The sequence below is a fragment of the Lonchura striata genome, chromosome 1 (assembly GCF_046129695.1).
Source record: "Lonchura striata isolate bLonStr1 chromosome 1, bLonStr1.mat, whole genome shotgun sequence".
NCBI lineage: Eukaryota > Metazoa > Chordata > Aves > Passeriformes > Estrildidae > Lonchura > Lonchura striata.
Window position 1 is genome coordinate 110,796,557 of NC_134603.1, and position 17,572 is coordinate 110,814,128.

Consider the following 17,572-nt stretch of genomic DNA (forward strand, 5'->3'; position numbering starts at 1 on the left):
GGGGGGAATGGTGCTGCAGAGTAACAAAACTGGTCTTTCCAGCCCTAAGTCACCAGACCTTGTTTGTGGACTCACTTCAGAGGTCAAGGGCAGTTTAGGACTTCACATTAGCCTTGGAGCAGGTTCTATAGCAGCACTGAATGAGTCTGTCAGTCTCACATATACGGTGCAGCACTGTCAGTGGTGAATTTTTACACACCACTATTTTCACTTTAGAAGCCACTTCAACTGATCATCTCAATGCTCTAATTTATATATGGATACAGCTGAAGTGATGTACTTCATTGAAGATTGCTATTAAGTCATATTTTTTACTTGATCTCAGAAGCACCTTAAACATTTAAAATGCACCAGCACAAGGAAAATATAAATGTGATGCAGTGTGTGTGAGACATGAAGAGCCCAAGCTCTCACTTCCTGCTTATACTGTGAATGGCATGAAGGTAGTAAACCTGACTGCCATGAGCCATATAACATTCCCAGAAGGACAGCTCTGTTTGTTCACACTTCCTGATGTGTATGCAGCATCTTGTGTGAGACCCATTAAGAGGAGAACTTCCCTCTGCAGTGAGTGCCAGAGTGGCAGGAAAAGGACATCTGAGATCTTGAAGCCCACTGTTACACCAGAATGGGAAGTGCCAAGGTGCATGCTCTTTATTATACCAGCACTTCTGTCAAAAGTTTACATATATAAAATTCTATAAACTAAGAGTTTTTGAATTAAAAATTTTATGTTTAGGTGTCTGTGATTCACATTTTCCCCACTGGCTTCCAGAATCAAGAAGGAAACACTGAGAAGGTGTAATGCTAACAACTTGGCTCTCTCTTCTGCAGTTTTGCGCAAAGATCTGCCCCTACATGAGTGCTATTTAGAGCTCCATCTTGTGAAAGCTTGAGCCATAAGACCAAAAGTATTTGTCAGTGTCAGAAATCCAAGAAACAAAGGATGATCTTAGCTCAGGGTTTCAAGTAAAGCTGATTTTTGATGCCAGTAAGTTACAATTATAGCATTCTTTGGGTTTACTTCAGACTTTCAAATAAAAAATACCCAGGCACAACCTTAGTGAAAGCATCATGGTTTGGTTGAACTAATTTTCTTTGATTCGTCTGATTTACATTTGAAACCAAGTATTAAGCCTCATATGCACTGAGAAATGCAAGTAAAACAACATCCTCTGGCTTGCCTTAACAATATACACACTACTGAAATATTAACACAGTCACCTCACCACTCTATAAAATTATTAAATAAAAGTCAAAAATCACTGTTCCAATGCAGATACTTAGGACAGAGAAAGTTAAAGGAGAACAAGAGGAGAAGAACAGGGTCTTCAGAGCAAGGACAGAGACAGGAAGGCCATATTCAGGATAACAGTAGCCCATTTGGGGAATGCCAACCTAAAGTAACATTCCAGATGAGCCCTTTCCAAACAGCACACCCCACTGTCATGCACACACTTCCAAGAAACACTGGAAAAGATAATGTTGGAGCAGAAAAGAGAAGAAAGCACAGTCCTTTTAGAAAACTCACATGAGGACAGCTGCTGACTGGAATGCACTGTTTCTTGCGACACTCTGTCTTGCCTTTCACACACGCACAGATGGTGCAGTTCACAGAGGACCACATCTCTCCATCCTGCAAGCGGGAACATGATATAGTATCAGCTGGGGTGGCAACAAGAAGCTATTTCAGCAATGTATCATTGCACAAGAAAGGATGAATTTCTCTGTTGGCATTGTGTCATTGTTTAGTCTAAATTATTTTGAGGTGTCTGTCCTTAGCCAGTTGGATTCAAGACAGAGATCAAATTCAGCCAGATTTTCTTCTCTTTGGTCTCTTTGGTAAGAAAATAATTTTTCCAAAGCTAACCAAATCACATTTACATTTTTCACCAGCGTCCTGATTATTTGCATTGTTTTCTCTCCAATAAACATCTGAGTTGGGATCACCCCTACCACAAATTTTCATTTAAGTTCACATAATTAGATAAATACAATTCACTGGGTTGAGTGATGTCTTTAAATTGTTGCACATGAAAATATTTGATTAAGATGTCAGCAGATAGTGAATTTATTCCCACATGTAGTAGCATCATTTCAACATAGGGCAGGAATGGTTAAAAAACTCTAATTTAGATTACTAAAGCATTTTCACAGATATTTGATCTGCTAAACATCTGAAAACATTTAGAAGAGATACAGTGCTGAATCTCTCAAAAGCAGAGCAGTTAAGACAGCTTATGTATAGCTCTGAAAATATGAAGTGCAGAGGATAATATGCCGCATGGTCTTGTCCCCACTTGGGATGAATTGCTTGTGGAACTGCCCTGGCTCCTTTTTACATGGTGTTGCATCTGCCAAGTGTGGTTCCTAAAACATTCTGTCTCACCCACTTACAGTCTAATGCTAGTCCGCTTAGAGCCAAACTGTGCATGTTTTCTGTTTGCAGGGCTGCTGGGAAGGAAGGGTGAGGATAGACCTGACAGGAACAGGCAGTTCAACAAGACAGCTGTGAATAATTATGTACCCACCTCAACATGATGTTCTGACCAGAAACAGAAACAGACTATATCTGAAATGCCAAGGAGCCTAACTTATTCCACTCATCTTGTTTCATCAAAGGCTGTTTCTCCCCCATTTTTTGTTTCTAGGGTATGTTTTTATTGCCTGGTGTTTCTGATGTTCTTCATTCTCTAATGACCACTCACCAGGAATCTGCCAAGGTACTAGAATACATCACAGATGACTGCATGCAGCTGCCCTGAATTTTTGTCTTAGAGCTGGTTTTGCACAGGAGTGCAAAAACACATTTGCTGTACCCATTCTACATGTGTTAGACCATGGACTTCAACAGAGCAACACTGAATTTACTTTTTTGCACACAAGACTAGAAATGGATGTACTGTCTCGTTATTTTTTCACACTCCATATAATATTAGTAATATAATAAAATCTTCACAAGAAGCAGAATATTTTAGTTGGGTGCCTAAGAGTAGGCATTTGTTCGTGAAGCACAATGGCGCCAGTGTGAAAGTGCCAATCAGATGGAGCATAGTCTCAGAGTACAGTAGGTTCACATGTAATTTCCAGAATAAACACTTCTGCTATGTACACAAAAGATGGAATAAATGGGAAGCAATTCTGGCTGAGCAAACCAAGTATTCACACCGGACTTAACATTTGATCTGATTCAAGGGTCTCTTAATTCACAGATGGCCCATGAGGTGACAGAATCTTTTTCTGACACAGTGTGAAATAAAGCTGCACCACTTGGAAAAACAAACGGGGTCTCAAGAACAGCAGAAGTGTTCTGCAGGGAATCCCTTGTGATTTGAATACATTGGGTGAGAGTGCAGTAGGTAACAGTTATTACATGGCTATCCCAGTATAAGATGTCAGGGGTGCTGTTCCTTAGCAGAGATGTGAAATGTAGTAAATCAAGTAACTTTTAGCCAAAGCGAACTTCACAAAGCTCCTGTTGGCTCAGTTATGGAAAACACTTTTTGGTTCAGCCAATAAAGCCTACATATCACCCACAGTATCTTCTCCATGAGTAGCAGTGTCTGTTTGGGAAAGCAGAGAATTAGTATCTCTTACTAAAAATGCATCAATTGTCATGAAACAGCTGCTTGAACATCTACAAACAGAGGAGGAGACCACATGTAACATTAAAGGAAGAACTAATATTTAACTGTTGACTATCAGCAGAATTTACACAAACTCAGAAAAAAATAAACAGATGGCAAATTTTGCAAAGCTTTGTCTCTGAGTTGTTCCGTCATCTACAAGGATGGTGAGGATTTTGCTAAAAACAAATACTAATTTACAGCAAACTTATGCTATTTTGGCTGTTACAATGGCACTTACGCCTGAGCCATGCCTGAAACCTTACCTGGAAGATCTTATTGCCAAACTTGCACACTTTCACCTCCTCAGGAGAGATGTATGAGACACACTCCTTGCAGCAGTGGTCTTTGTTTTTAGTGCATTCACCAGGAAGTAAGCACCTCTTCTTACATATAACTGTTGAATCCTAGGTACAAGGGTGAAAGGAAATCATAAAATCATCACCAAGATGTTTGTGCTCCTGTGTATCCTTATATATTTCTGCTTGCTCAGTCATTGCATCCACCCAAGCTACAGGCCAGCTGCTTTGAATAGGCCAGCTCAGACAAAATAAATGTTATTTATAAAAAAAGGGAATCTTTCATGGTCTGTGAAGCTAAAGCCCAGCTTCTAATTCTGTTGGCCCGCAAAATCTCACTGATTTGGTGGCACTTTTTTTTGATTTGGTAAAAAAGTGTACATTGTTGCAGTCATGTTAGGGAACTAAATAAAAAACACTGACCTTCACCAGAAACATGGTCATTCACCATTTAGAAACTCCTCTTCCCTTCTAATGCAGTCTTAAAGAGGACCACATAATCTGAGCAACTTTATTTTGCATCACACAGGGTGAGACATGTCTCAGCTGAGGGAGCCAGTAACATTTCAAACTTTCCTAGCACAATTGCAAGTGCTCTTCAGATCAGATTCTTTGAGACCACACAAGATGCCAAAGAACAGTATCAGGCTTACAATTCCACAGCCCTACAAATTACTGCTAAGCCAGACAACCATCAGCACACAATATCGAAGCACTATGGACTTACCTTGCATGTACACACTGTGCAGTTGTCATACATAAATGAGGAACCATTATCATACACATTGCTATGAAAGAGGCAGCTTCCAAATGGGAGGTCAAACACTTTCCTCTGTCCTGAATATAAATAAACAGTAACAGAAACAAAATGTGGTTGAAAATATGCCACACTGTCAACAAAAATAGTAGGGCTTACTGTCACCAGACCAAATTTATGTGCAATGTGTCATTTGCTATGTGTTTCCACTTCAGTGTGAAAAAAATATGTACTTTTAACAGTTCAGTATTCTTTTAGTACACATTCATCTCTACAAATTCTACTGTGGGATGCAATATAAATGATTTATAGCATGTTTATATAGGAAAAATATTTCTTCTCTTTCTCATCATAAAGTGCACAGTGCAGCTAAAGGAATAAAAAGTAAGCACTGCAGACTCTTAAGGTAGGTACACTTAAACTAGTTTAAACAGTCTTTAACTTAAAGCAATAATTTATCAAATAGAGCAGTCTTAACTTCATATCTGTCTCAAGGGTTCACAGCAGCCAAGCTAAATCAACTCAGTGACACTGATCAAAAAAAATCATAGGTGTTATCCCATCTCATTAAGACAGTTTTTTGTACCATGTGTTCACATGCAGCTGCAAGAAATACAGGAATTTGCATTATTTATGAACAGAATGAAGGCAACACAAGATATTTAGTTTCCATAATCTGCAAACCATTCAGGTTCAATGGGAATGAGGCAAGGGTTTGGGGCATAACACAGCACCAAAATCAAATTCTTCCTGAAGTCGTGCAATCCTGCAAGCACTTTCAGATCCAAGTTACAATAGTGTGCATTCCTGTAATCTTCTCTTATTCCTCAGCTTAAGTTATTTTTAAAAAGAGAGCATTATAGTACATGCACATGAGCTCTTCAAAAAACAGTATACTTGCCTTTCTAATTTTGAATTGCCCTGTTTACATTTGCAGGCAGCCAGCTAATAAGTTCTTTCATGAGTGATTGTCACTCTTCTACCTTATTATTTCTGAGGTCTAATATTTAATAGGCATCAAATCCAAGGTAAGGAATACCTACTTTAAGCACATACTAGAAGTACTAAGTACTAGGCCAATATTTTAGCTTTCAAACCATCAGGACTTGGCACACTGTAATTCCTTCCTTTTTCAATAATTCTTGATAAATATATAGCATTTTAAAAAAAGTTCAATTTTCCTCTCAGATATAAGTGAACAAAAGGATAAGCACACAGCAAACTCCATTGTATTTGCCTTCAGGTTTTATAAAGTGAATGTTAAACAAAAGTTATTAAGCAATTGCTTTTATTCAGTTAGACACAATTTAAACATCACTCTCATGCAAATTAGCTACTTGGAATTAATCTGGGCTTGCATGGCCAGCCTTCCTTTCACTAGATGTGTGTCTTTCTAAAAAGGTTTAATTTCTCTTGCAGAACTGACATAAGGAATCTGTTGAGGATGTTCAGTAGCTCTAAAAGAAAGTGTTCTACATCCATGAACTACTTAGGGGCAAAGCCATGCTATAGTCCTGCCTGTAACAACACTTCTGCTGCTCTCTGTGGTGCCAAGACTTCAATTGCAGAGCTTGTGTCAGCAAGTGAACAGAAGTCCAGTCCTTTCCCACTCTCTACTGCTATGCCTTGCAAACCACTCAGCACAATTCCGGGTGGCCAACCTAGTTCAAATAGCTGGTTAAAAACCACTGTCAAAGGAGGCACCACTTTAAAAGATGTGGTGATGAAGATATTGGCTTAATGGTTGTCTTTGCTGGCTCATAACCACTAGTTAAACTAATTCAAGTCCCAGTAGAGTCCACAGCATTCTTCTAAGCTATGTATTCTGAATATCAGGAGTTCAGTTGCAGGGAGGTCCTCCACATGACGCTTTAAAAACCATGCCTCAGCATCCCTGGAAACTTTTCTCTTTCCCAGATGCCATGCAGTGTGTTACTCATCCTTTGGCTTTACCTCCCCACCAAAACTTTTAACACTTCCCTGTAAGTAGACATAATCTATTCCCAAGTATATGAAATGCTTTAGCATAAAAAAAAAAACACATAAAATGAAATTCATTGTTATTATTGAATTTGTTTACATTCTAAGGGGGAAAAAATTGTAGAAAGATCCCCTTGAATGAGTCAAAAATTAAAGCTGCATTTTGAATGCCTAGTTCAAGGAGGGGAAAGTTCAGTCAGGAAAAGCATGGGGAGGAGAGGACAAGGGGAGTTTTCAGAAGGAAAGGAAAATGTCCTCAGCCTAAACAGAAGCTCAGAATTTGGACTGTTCTTCTCTCCATTTCATTCTCAACTGCATTACTCTCTGGTACTGTGGTTGAATGTTCCAGGCAGACATTTATTTATCTATAGCACTTCTCAATTAGCAAATAAATAAATTCAGATTTGTTTCAGACAGTCAAAAATGTTAAGTATTATCAGAACCAGAACTCTATATAGCTTTGTGGGCTCCAAGGCCAGACATCTCTATACCGCTAACCTAGATCTGTTAAGAGATTTCAGGTAAAAATATAGTCAAAATTACAAAAAGTTTCTGTTGAAGAACTGGGAATAATTAGCTCTGAAATTTTTCCAAACCTAGTTATAACCCCACAGACAAAACTAAAGTCAATTTACTTGGTAGGAAGTAAGTGTTACTTGTTTATTAAATAGATGGAATGTTAACCTGTGGAATCTGTGGACAAAGTAAGAACAAAACAAGGCAGTGCCTTATTTTGTTACTGCCTTGCTTGCATGACCTGGAAGAACCAGCCATTCTTAGAGGCCTGTGACTCACACCTTTAAAATGTGCTGGAAAGATGTAATTGAAAATATTCCTGGATGATAGTGTGATTCCACCTTGAAAAGGCAATAATGAGATGGACTCCTGGATCCATGGCCTCTCTAACAACAGTTTCTAAAAATGCAATGTCAGTTCAGAAGTTTCCTCTGACCCACATTTCCTCAAAATTAAGAATGCAAATGCTCTCTCAAGTAATAATATGAGATGGTGATACCTTTTTCTTGCGGCAAACTCCAAAGAAGTGGAGTGGTATTTCCTCCCCACTCAACCTCCTTTGTAAAATATATAATGAAGTTGGCAAAAAAATATCCCTGTATTTGCTCTTCTAAGCAAGGCAATTGGTCTATGTTTGAATGCTCTTCTGCAGCTGCTTGCTTAGTACCACCCACCACAACCCTAACACTGACCCTGAGTATCTGTTCATAATTTGTGGATTATAAACTCTGAGCAATAGAGTCTCTTTCACCTCCTGGAATTTATCAGTATTGTGAAATACTGGTCTAAAAGATGTTATGCACAAACATATTGTATTAATTACAAAATTCCTAGGGAAAAAAAATCACTCACCTAAGCATTTGGGGCAACACTGTCCAGCAGGAATGTGACTGAGGTGCTGGGGACATGAGAGAATGGGGCAGACTTCCTGGATACACTGTGTCCTGCCACCCTGTATGAAGACAGGCTCCATTAGAAAAAAAGTAAATGCACAAACACACACACAAACACACAGGCAACAAGGTCTTGAAAAGCCTTACTGAAGCCATATTTGCCAATAGAAATTTCAGCTTGCATCAGTCATACAGGACATGTACAACTGTCCTTCAAGACTTTGTATACTGCTTGCAGAGACCTTGGATATCAACATTTTTTCTAATCTCTCAAAAAATGAATGCAGTCATTGAAGAAACAGTGTCTTTCTATCTTATTTCTTGGTGTGGATATGATAAAACCAGGGAAAATAAAATCATTATCCATGAACACTTCCGGATGTTCCAAAAAGTTATTGACCAATTTTTAATATTACTCTTCATCTCCTGTGTTGTGCCCTTCTAGGCTTGTCTGGAACATGTATTAAGTGCTGAAGCAAGATGAGAGCAGGTGTTCTTCCACTATGCCTGTGACCTCAGAAGCCAAATGCACTTAAGAAAGCATATTCTTTTTAGCCTCCAAGGCCAACTATGCAAACCCAGAAGGTCTGCTTTGTTCACAGAACTGAAAACCAAGTGGCTATATGAAATTTTGGGAAGGAATGAGGGAAAAAAAAAAAAAAAGAAAATAAAAATAAAGCAGCCTAGACTGAGTATATCCTGGTGTATCAATGAATAAAAGAAACAGAGACAAAAGCACAGGAAACATCGAAGATTGAGTCAGTTAAAAGAGATATTATTTCTTATTCTGCTCTGTGGCCTGACTACTTCATCACACCTTCAGAATACCGTGTTAAGTACCATGGTACCCTCTACCAACATGTGCTCCATATGTTTATGAAAGGTCCAGGTCGCCAAACTTTAAAAATCAGTCCACCTTTTGCTCAGCAAGGAAAGTCAGATTTTTTAATCTAGTTGTCTTGCCTTATTTATCACTCAGAGCTGCATGGTCATCCCAGCAATAAACTTTGTGTTCTTGATACTGTGATTGAAGGCTTATGAACAGTATCCTCCAACCTACATGCTGAATGGCTGTCGGAGCTCCCAGGGGAGAGATGGAAAAAGCCATTCATTTTGAAGAGCTCTGTGCCTGAAATGATGGCATACCACTCCATTCCTAATGGCCTCCGTGAATCATGTAAAAGCTTTTACATATAGGCAGACCTACTGTTGCAGAGAAAATAACATACTGACTGTAGCCCCGTTCTATAATAAGTTTTCAGACACTGAAGTCTACCTGTCCCATGGGGCTACCAAAGCATCCTGAGTGCACATGGCTGAGGACTGCTCGTAATTCTTTCACTGCAGCATGCAGAAACACAGAGCTTATTGTAGACTGAAATGACTGCTCTAAATTAAGGGTCAGACCAGAAATTTGACAAAACTAAATCAATTCTTTAGTGATGTTCCTTAGCATGCTTAGGGAATAGCTCTGTGAGAAGAGACACAGGTGCAGAATGTAAGAAAACAACAAAGAAGGACTCTCTTAAGTAGTGCTGTGATTCACCCCAGGGAAAAAGGGTACAAGAAGCCAAAGTTCAAATTTTGGTAACGATTCAGCAAAAGGGAAAGCAGAGCATGGATGTCTCAGCCAGACTGGTGACAGGATCAGGGATATATGCATGGAAGATAATGAAGAAAGGCTGAGGTAACTGGGACTGTTCAGCCTGAAAAAACGAAGGATTAAAGGTGACCTAATTGCGGCTTTCAAGTACCAGAAGGGAGCCTCCAAAATAGTTGGAGAGAGACTGTTTAGAAGAGCATTTTCAAACAGGAAAAGAAGAAATGGATTTAAACTGAGAGTAGGCTTAGATTGGGTATTAGGAAGAAATTTTTTACAGAGTGGGTGGCAAGACACTGGAACAGGTTGCCAAGAGAAGTAGTGGGTACTCCATTGCTGAGAGTTCAAGGCCAGATTGGATGGGGCACTGAGCAACTTGGTCTAGTGAAAGCAGTCCCTGCACACAGCAGGGGGATTGTACCTAGATAATCTTTAACATCCCTTTCAACCTAAGCTACTCTAGGATTTTGTGAAGATAAAGCAATAGTCCAACACATGGTGAGCACAGGTCCTTTCCCGCAATCTTGCTGCTGCATTTAATACTCACATAAGCTGTGGCTCTGCAGAACTGCCATGGAGTTGTGCTTCTCTGATGAACTGAATCAAAGTTCAGGCTTAGCACACTACTGAGAGCCTTTGTAGCCTCTTGCATATGTATCTTTACAAATACAAAATGCCATGGATAATGTAAAATATTTTCTCACTTGAGCCTTTTGCTTATGGCTCTTGCCTTACGTTTTGTACTTGCCCTTCTGCACAAAACTAAGATTAGTTCCACCTGTCTCTTCAACTCACTGCTACTCCTGCTTTCAGCTAGAATGCTGCCTTTTAACACCAAACTATTTTCTAACTTGCTGCTGTCCCAGAGAGGCTCTCCCATGCTAGTGAAAGTTGAAAAACAGTCTGAAACAAACCAACCCATACCATTTAAAGTAAGACTAATTCTACCCGCTCTACCAAACTTAAGAGAGATAATTCATTGGGCACTCATTGAATGTTAAAACACACACAATATTTATATTTTCTTAAAAGCCTCAGTCATCATAATTCAAGACCCACAAAGCATTCAGAATACCTGTTTTCAAAGCAGCTGGTGCAGCCAGTGCTTTAAATTGCATGGAATAGAGCTGTGTAGGAAAAAAATGAGTGCAACAAAAGTTCAACAAAAAAAACCCAAAATCAATGCAAAAAATAACTCTGGAGAGGAAGAAGATTGACTTTGGATGACCTAAACTGGGATGGGAATTGCACAGAGAACACCTTTCTTCTTCCACTTCTCAATTGAATCTACAGCTTTTAGCTCACATTTCTTTGAATGATATCTCCCAGGCAGCCAGAATGCTCCAGGTCAGAAGCAATACCCTCCAGTTCTTCCAGTAAAACCAAACCTGAATTGGAAGCCAGAACAGACCAATAAAGTACAAGTGACATATGCTTCCTGTGAGAAATGCTATTCAAGATCCAGGCAAATAAATCCTTGAGCAATTGTTAACATGAAACTTGAATCAGAGGAGGCTGCTGCAGTTCACAGTCTTCTGGAGGTAACAGATTTTGGAAGAAATCTACAGTCTACAAAGAAAATATTCACTTTCCACCTTGTAGACAAATAAAAACACTGTATCTCCTGCTGCCACCTCTGGCTGACCTGGATTATATTCTTATGTTCTTCTTATATCTGTAAGAAAAACCAAGAGGCTCTGAAGCATCATCTCAGCAGGTGGTGTGGACTGGGGTTTTGTCTTGTCTAAGCAGCTTTCTCAGAAGACATAAGAGAGGGGGAGATGAAACAGCACTTTCTAATGCTCCCACAAGAGGTCCATCTTTGAGAAAGACAGATAACAAAGCCTCTTTAAATAAAAGAATGGAGCTGGTCCATCTAGCCATCCTTTCACTTCTGCTCAGCCCTACCTCAATTATGCTATTTTGCTATTCAATAAGGACACAAGTAACTTGGCAGCGTTGAGAGACGCACCCATCCAGGCTGTGATCAACTGCTGGACGCACTGGATGAAGGACAAAGTGCAAAGTTTCTGGGTAGGCTATGCATATGCCTGGTGCACAGCATGTGTGCAGCCTGTGTGCTGGGGTAGACAGACGAAAAAATGTCTACACGTTGGGAGTCTGTTGTAATTAATCCCCAAGAGCCTTGGGCTTCATCTACCATGAAGGCAAGAAAGTGATCACCACCAATAGCTTGTCTTCAGCAGATTTTTAAAGCACTCATGAAATCCCAGTAGAACAGTTTGTTTGCTTCTGATAATGAGCATGTCTAATGTTAATAATATTTTACATGCATGATTTTTAAGGTTAAAGGTTAACATCAGTATTATCAAGAAGCAGGTTTCTTGTGGGTATATCATTTTCTATTTGACTTTCAGGTTTCATCTCTGTGCTTTAGTGAACCTATAAATCATCTAAAAAAGATTCCTCCTTAGTTTTGCCCTTTGTTACCTTGTACTTGAAATACTTCTCATCCTCTAACAGAAGTAAAATTTCCATTGATTTTGCAGAATATTTTGTCTGAGTGCTGACTGGCATTAGGATTCAGTGGATTGTAAACATTTATTTTTAACTTTCATTCTAGAAGAAGTGTGAAAGGTTTCATTTGCTACTAGTGAGCCTATCCTTACAGGGGAAAAAAATCAAAATAACATTTCTCTTAACTCTGGGATACATATTCCAGACATTACGAGAAAGATCAGACATGCACTGTAGACTCAGCAGGGTTGTTGTAAGAACTAAGACAGATGTTCAAGGCTGTCTCCAGCTATGAAGAAAGATTTTATGCCACCAGCATGAAAAAAAAAAATCTTTGAAAGTTCAACTGGGTCACTACTGAGCAAGTCTGCCCCATGCCAGTGGCAAGAGAAGCCAAATAAACGCACAACAGTGTGACTGTTTGTCTTCAACTACTCCGCCCCAGTGCAAGTAACTACAGTCACTATGAACATAATAATAAACATTATCATTTTTGTGACAGCAAAGGCATAAAGGCAATAAATAGACATATGCCAATAAAGAGATGGACATATAAGTTGAGATTCCAATAAGTATTACCTGAGTATTACCATTCTGGAATTAAAAAAAATATTTTGGCATTCCAGGACTCATTTCTTTACACTGTATTGGCTGATGTGTGTAGGGCTTCCCAGGTGAACTAGACACTGTGTTGGCTTGCATACTCCTGGTGGCCTCCAGGAGCTCCGTCTAACTTATTAACTACTGTGTGATAATACAGACTTTGACTACCTCCCAAACGTGTACTAAGAATATAAGCCAGGTCAGCAACATGTACTATGCAAGCATCTCCAAAATGCCTCTGGAATCACATGCCTTGAAAACCCATACCCTGAGTTTACAATCAGATTACAGTCTCTGATGTGCCATGTAAGTAAACTCCAGGTACAAAACGGAGAGGATGCAGTACTTAGAGTGTGGGTTGAATCTGGAAATTTAATCTGGAAAGGTGTCCTCTCCCAAATCAGATGAAAGAAACTCCACTTCATATAAGAATGCTGGGTGCAGCATGGGGTGGACAGCCTCTGGAAATAAGTTCACCCCTACACAGTATTTCAGGGCCCCTGAAACAGCCATGTCATCCACAGTGAGAGTTCCCTGGAAGGGTCACAGGAGGAAGAAGGTTTTTAGGAAATTAACAAAGTAGCAATATAGTTCACAGCATAAAAGCAGTCAGCACATCAATCAGACAGACAAGCCAGAGCTCCCCACATCATTGCAGCCTGATCTACTTGTCTAGATTAGGATTTTTAAAATGCCTCTCTAGAAAGTGTTGGATTAAATTCAGAATAGGAAGATGTTGAGCTTCAATTTAAAACAGCAAGTACTTATATTGCAGGTATTTATACTGTATGTGCCTGATTTTTAAACTTTGGATCTAAATCTCAAATCCTATTTTTTGCAATATCACTCCTATGGGAAGGCTTGAGAAAGTAGCCCTGGTGACAGTCTAAAGTGGTGTCCTAAGAACTGCATGTGAAACAATGCTCTACAGAGATCACATGTATTTTAGTACCAGGTCATACAGATTGGCATGAATATAAATAAATTTTCTTAAACGGCTTAAAAATCACCTAAAAATCTACACAAATTAGAAATAATAAGATAAAATATTCTTCTGAATAAATTACTAAACCAATTCTGGAGCAAAGCAAAGGCACAATTAATGAAATTATTTCAACTTTTAATCTCAGTGTGATGAAAATGCATTCCTTGACACAGCAAAAGAAGCATAAAAAATTCCATCAGTTTCAGCAGATAAAAGTTTGATTTCCAGCACCTTTCCATATGCACCCTAATGACACACCTTGTTAGGTGTGCAGTCCTTGTCATCAACAAGCTGCAATAACAAAAGACTCTGACTACTTGTCTCCAACTAATGCAAATTCATGTCCCTGTGTTCCTAGCAAATTGCAAGTGCAGTTGCAAAGTGTCAGAGTTAGAAGATCTTGATCTAAAACCAAGGACCAAAAAGTTTCCCTCCTTTGGAAGTTACTGTGTATATGATTGTAACCATCTGCTGAAGAATTAACTACATTAATTCATTAATTAGTTATTTAGGAAAGAATGAGGGCTCTAAATACTGTTATGTGTTCCAAATTATGCACTATGTTAACCAAATACAGTGTGTACAAAGTGACAAGTAGGTGCTAGGTCTATCCAGTCTTGCATCCCTTCCAGCTCACAAGAGCCACTTTTCCTGGGATTAATTAGATTAAGAAAATAGATTTCTCTTCAATAGAGGGAAGAGCGTTGCTGTTTGTTTGCTGAAATATCCCAGCATCCTCCCAGAGTCTGAAGTTTGCTCTTCTGGAATATAGCTCTCCACTTTGAAATCAGACTGTTGGGGAGCTGCTGGTCCTGCTTCTTTCAAGTTTCATAAAAACATTAATTGCACTGAGTGTCCTGTGGGAGGGGGTGGAAGACCAGGGTATTTACTGCTTTGGGTGAAAGGGACCATTCTGGAACATGAAATTATGGGTTGCATGGTAATTTTCTTTAAGATATGCACAGGCGGAGACACTGATCCTAAATTTCACAATTGCTGGAACTGGAGAAGGGCTCTTTGGAGGAGGTCACAGCACTCTGCTCTCAGCTGGGGGACAGTACAACCAGCATTTGGCCATATTTCTCCAGTCTAACAGCACTATGCAGAAGTGTTGCTGGGATGATATTGCATCTGGCTTCACAATCCAGCTGAAATTAAATTGTTTGCTGACCCAATAGCCTACTTGCAAAGTAACACAGCTGAACAGCCAGCAGCCATCTTCCCTCTAGGGCTTCAATACTGAGCTCTTGGCTCTGTTGAAAGCAATGTTGTAAATAGCCTCCCTTCTCTTAGAAGTCCTGAAAGTTTTAATTGTGGTGCATACTTTGTCCCTTCTTTTCCTAAGGAAAGAAGGCTTATGCAGTTGGAAACCAGGGACACCTGTAGTTTGTGAATCACTGACCAGCTCCAGCCACAAATGATCAAGGGATTACTCTGAAAAAATATATAGAGACAAAACAGCAAAAATCAAAATGACATTAAAATCTCGTGGACATTAAGTTCCTACAAGTTTTTTTCAACACCAGACTTCTGCAGAGAGTAGAGAGCCTCCGATTTCTTTCTTAGCATGAACTCCAGAAAGCATCCTACAGTGATAGGCAGCAGCTGGCCTTCCAGCCAGAATCTCCCAGATCTTCTGCCTTTCATTCAGCGCTTGTGTCATGGAGGTGTTGGAAAAAAACAGATTTTTACAGACAGGACACATCAAGTGTCACATATCTATAAAATAAACCTTCTCTGTTTCTGCGTTCTGGGAACATAATCTCTATTCCTAGGTTAACAGGGACAGGGGTACATAAGACAGGTCTGTGTCCCATACCAGATACATTTTCCCCATGAGATGAGGCATTTTTCTTTATGCTATTCCTGTGTTGGTTTTTTTACTCCCAGTACCTACAATGATTCATAATACCTGTGTTCCAGACTGGCTATCAACCCTCCTAAGTGCTGGATGCTCTTAGATGCAGCCCATATATTTGCCCTGCTGTAAGAGCTGTTATTTTATTGATCCTCCTCCTGGACAGTCCTGGACAGCTGAGGCTTTTTCCAGGGTTAGATCTGTTTCTCTCAACAAGTCCCTTCTTCAAGCAGAAGTAATGCATCCCAAAAATTATTCTGTCTTTCATTAGGTGGTTTTTAATGTCTCTGAAGTTGCATCCAGAAGGCAGTTTCCAACAATGTAATCTATTCCTTCTTCTGCTAGTTGATAGCAAGTTAAGAAAAAAATTTAAAAAACCAGAAACAACAGTATCAAAAACTCAGGATGGCTGGATTCACACTGCACCACAGGCACCTTTGTGGACTCTTTAATTATCCCAGGCACTATTTCCAGCAACAGATCAATGCTTTTCATATTTTTTTTTCCCAGTGAGAGACTGTGTCAAAAGTTACCTTAATTTTTCTCAAATTTACCAAATACACTTTCTATCTTAATGCTACATAGCAGGTTAGTTCTTGCTTTCAGCATGCAGATGACTGGCCAGCATCTCAAATCCAGTTTTTCCTCTAGTCTGAATCCCTTCACATCATCTTCATCCCTTGCTGCCCTTTCATTCACTGACTAATCAAACTCTTCCTTGCTGCAGGTCTTGTTAAACTGATTGTTGTCACTGTGCCTTTTAAAGTCCATGCTGGGTAATAGTATCAAAAGGCTTTAGACTTCTGAAATTAAAAATAGCTCATTATTAATAGGCAGCTACATAACAGTAATGCCACAAGCTCAGGTACCACAGCCCCTATCCTCCACATACCTTGGTGTTTTCTATGAACCAGACATCTTTATACAGGCTATACTTCCCCCTCTAATCTCCCTGCCAGTTGCTGCACAGGGCACACTCAAACAGAGCCAAAGTTGGAGATTAAAACATATACACCAGGGGGAAGAGGTGGATTTTAAGGCAAGATGTAGGCATGCACTGCCCCAAAGGTCATACAACCCAGTGGGGGTCTTTCCACTGATTTTCAGTCCACTTTGGATGACAGCACTATGAACAAAAGTCCCAGAAGTTGCACAGACAATGGTGAAAAATGAGACAGTATAGCCACTTATGCAGGAAGGGGCCAGGAAGGCAGCTGCACACTGCAGAAAGAGGGCTCTTCACCACCTTGGGGGAAAAGAGCTGCAGCTTTGTAGGGACGGCAGATGGGAAGCAAAGACATTGGCAAGGAAACAATTCTGGCACACTACTGCAAAAGGGAGTTCAGCTATTCATGATTAATTTAGCTGTTGCACCAGAGGTCTCCAGTGACTATGGAAGCTTTGCTGTGAGCCACATGATTATTTATTTCTCTTCTAAAAAGAACTGTTTCTATGAAAAATTGCAATAAAACATGCTAAACTGGAAACTGTCTGTGGCCAGAAAAACTATTAAAAACCACTAACAAGCTTCTTCAGCTTATTCATGTCCTATTCCAGATAATAAGAAAGTTAGGGTTAAATCCAAGGGACTTTCCTAACTTCAGTTATTAGAAGCAGAGCAGTAGCTCTGTAAAACAGGTCCTGGCTTCTTGCAGCCATGACTTTTCCCCTGAATCAGTTGGAGCCTGCTTTGTTTTCATTGGCATCAAGAACACATGAAGCACAGTCCAGTGGGTGTACAGTTGTGTATACACCACCAGTGCATTTGCATAAGGTTTCAAAGTCCTAACTCAATGCCTGCAAAATGATAGCCACTACCACAATATATTTATATTAAGATCATCTGCGTTTCATAAGATAAACTTGCACAAAAGGGTTTTTTCTCCATTTTTTGACTTCCTTTTCTACAGCATAAGCTTTGTGATAGTACCTCACAAGCTTTTCTCACTACATCCTACAGTAAATGGTACTCCTGTA

At 39.6% G+C, this 17,572-nt stretch overlaps 1 protein-coding gene across 2 annotated transcripts in view; it reads right to left on the bottom strand.

The window, feature by feature from the left end:
- BMPER (BMP binding endothelial regulator) overlaps positions 1–17,572 on the bottom strand; it is a 149,377-nt gene that overhangs the window by 65,893 nt on the left and 65,912 nt on the right. For both annotated transcript variants that reach the window (XM_021553292.2, XM_021553289.2), the window contains exons 7-10: positions 8,031–8,130; positions 4,653–4,762; positions 3,893–4,033; positions 1,532–1,636 (exon numbers count right to left, since the gene is read on the bottom strand). In XM_021553292.2, the coding sequence (XP_021408967.2) occupies positions 1,532–1,636; positions 3,893–4,033; positions 4,653–4,762; positions 8,031–8,130 (456 nt within the window). The remainder of the gene's footprint in view (positions 1–1,531; positions 1,637–3,892; positions 4,034–4,652; positions 4,763–8,030; positions 8,131–17,572) is intronic.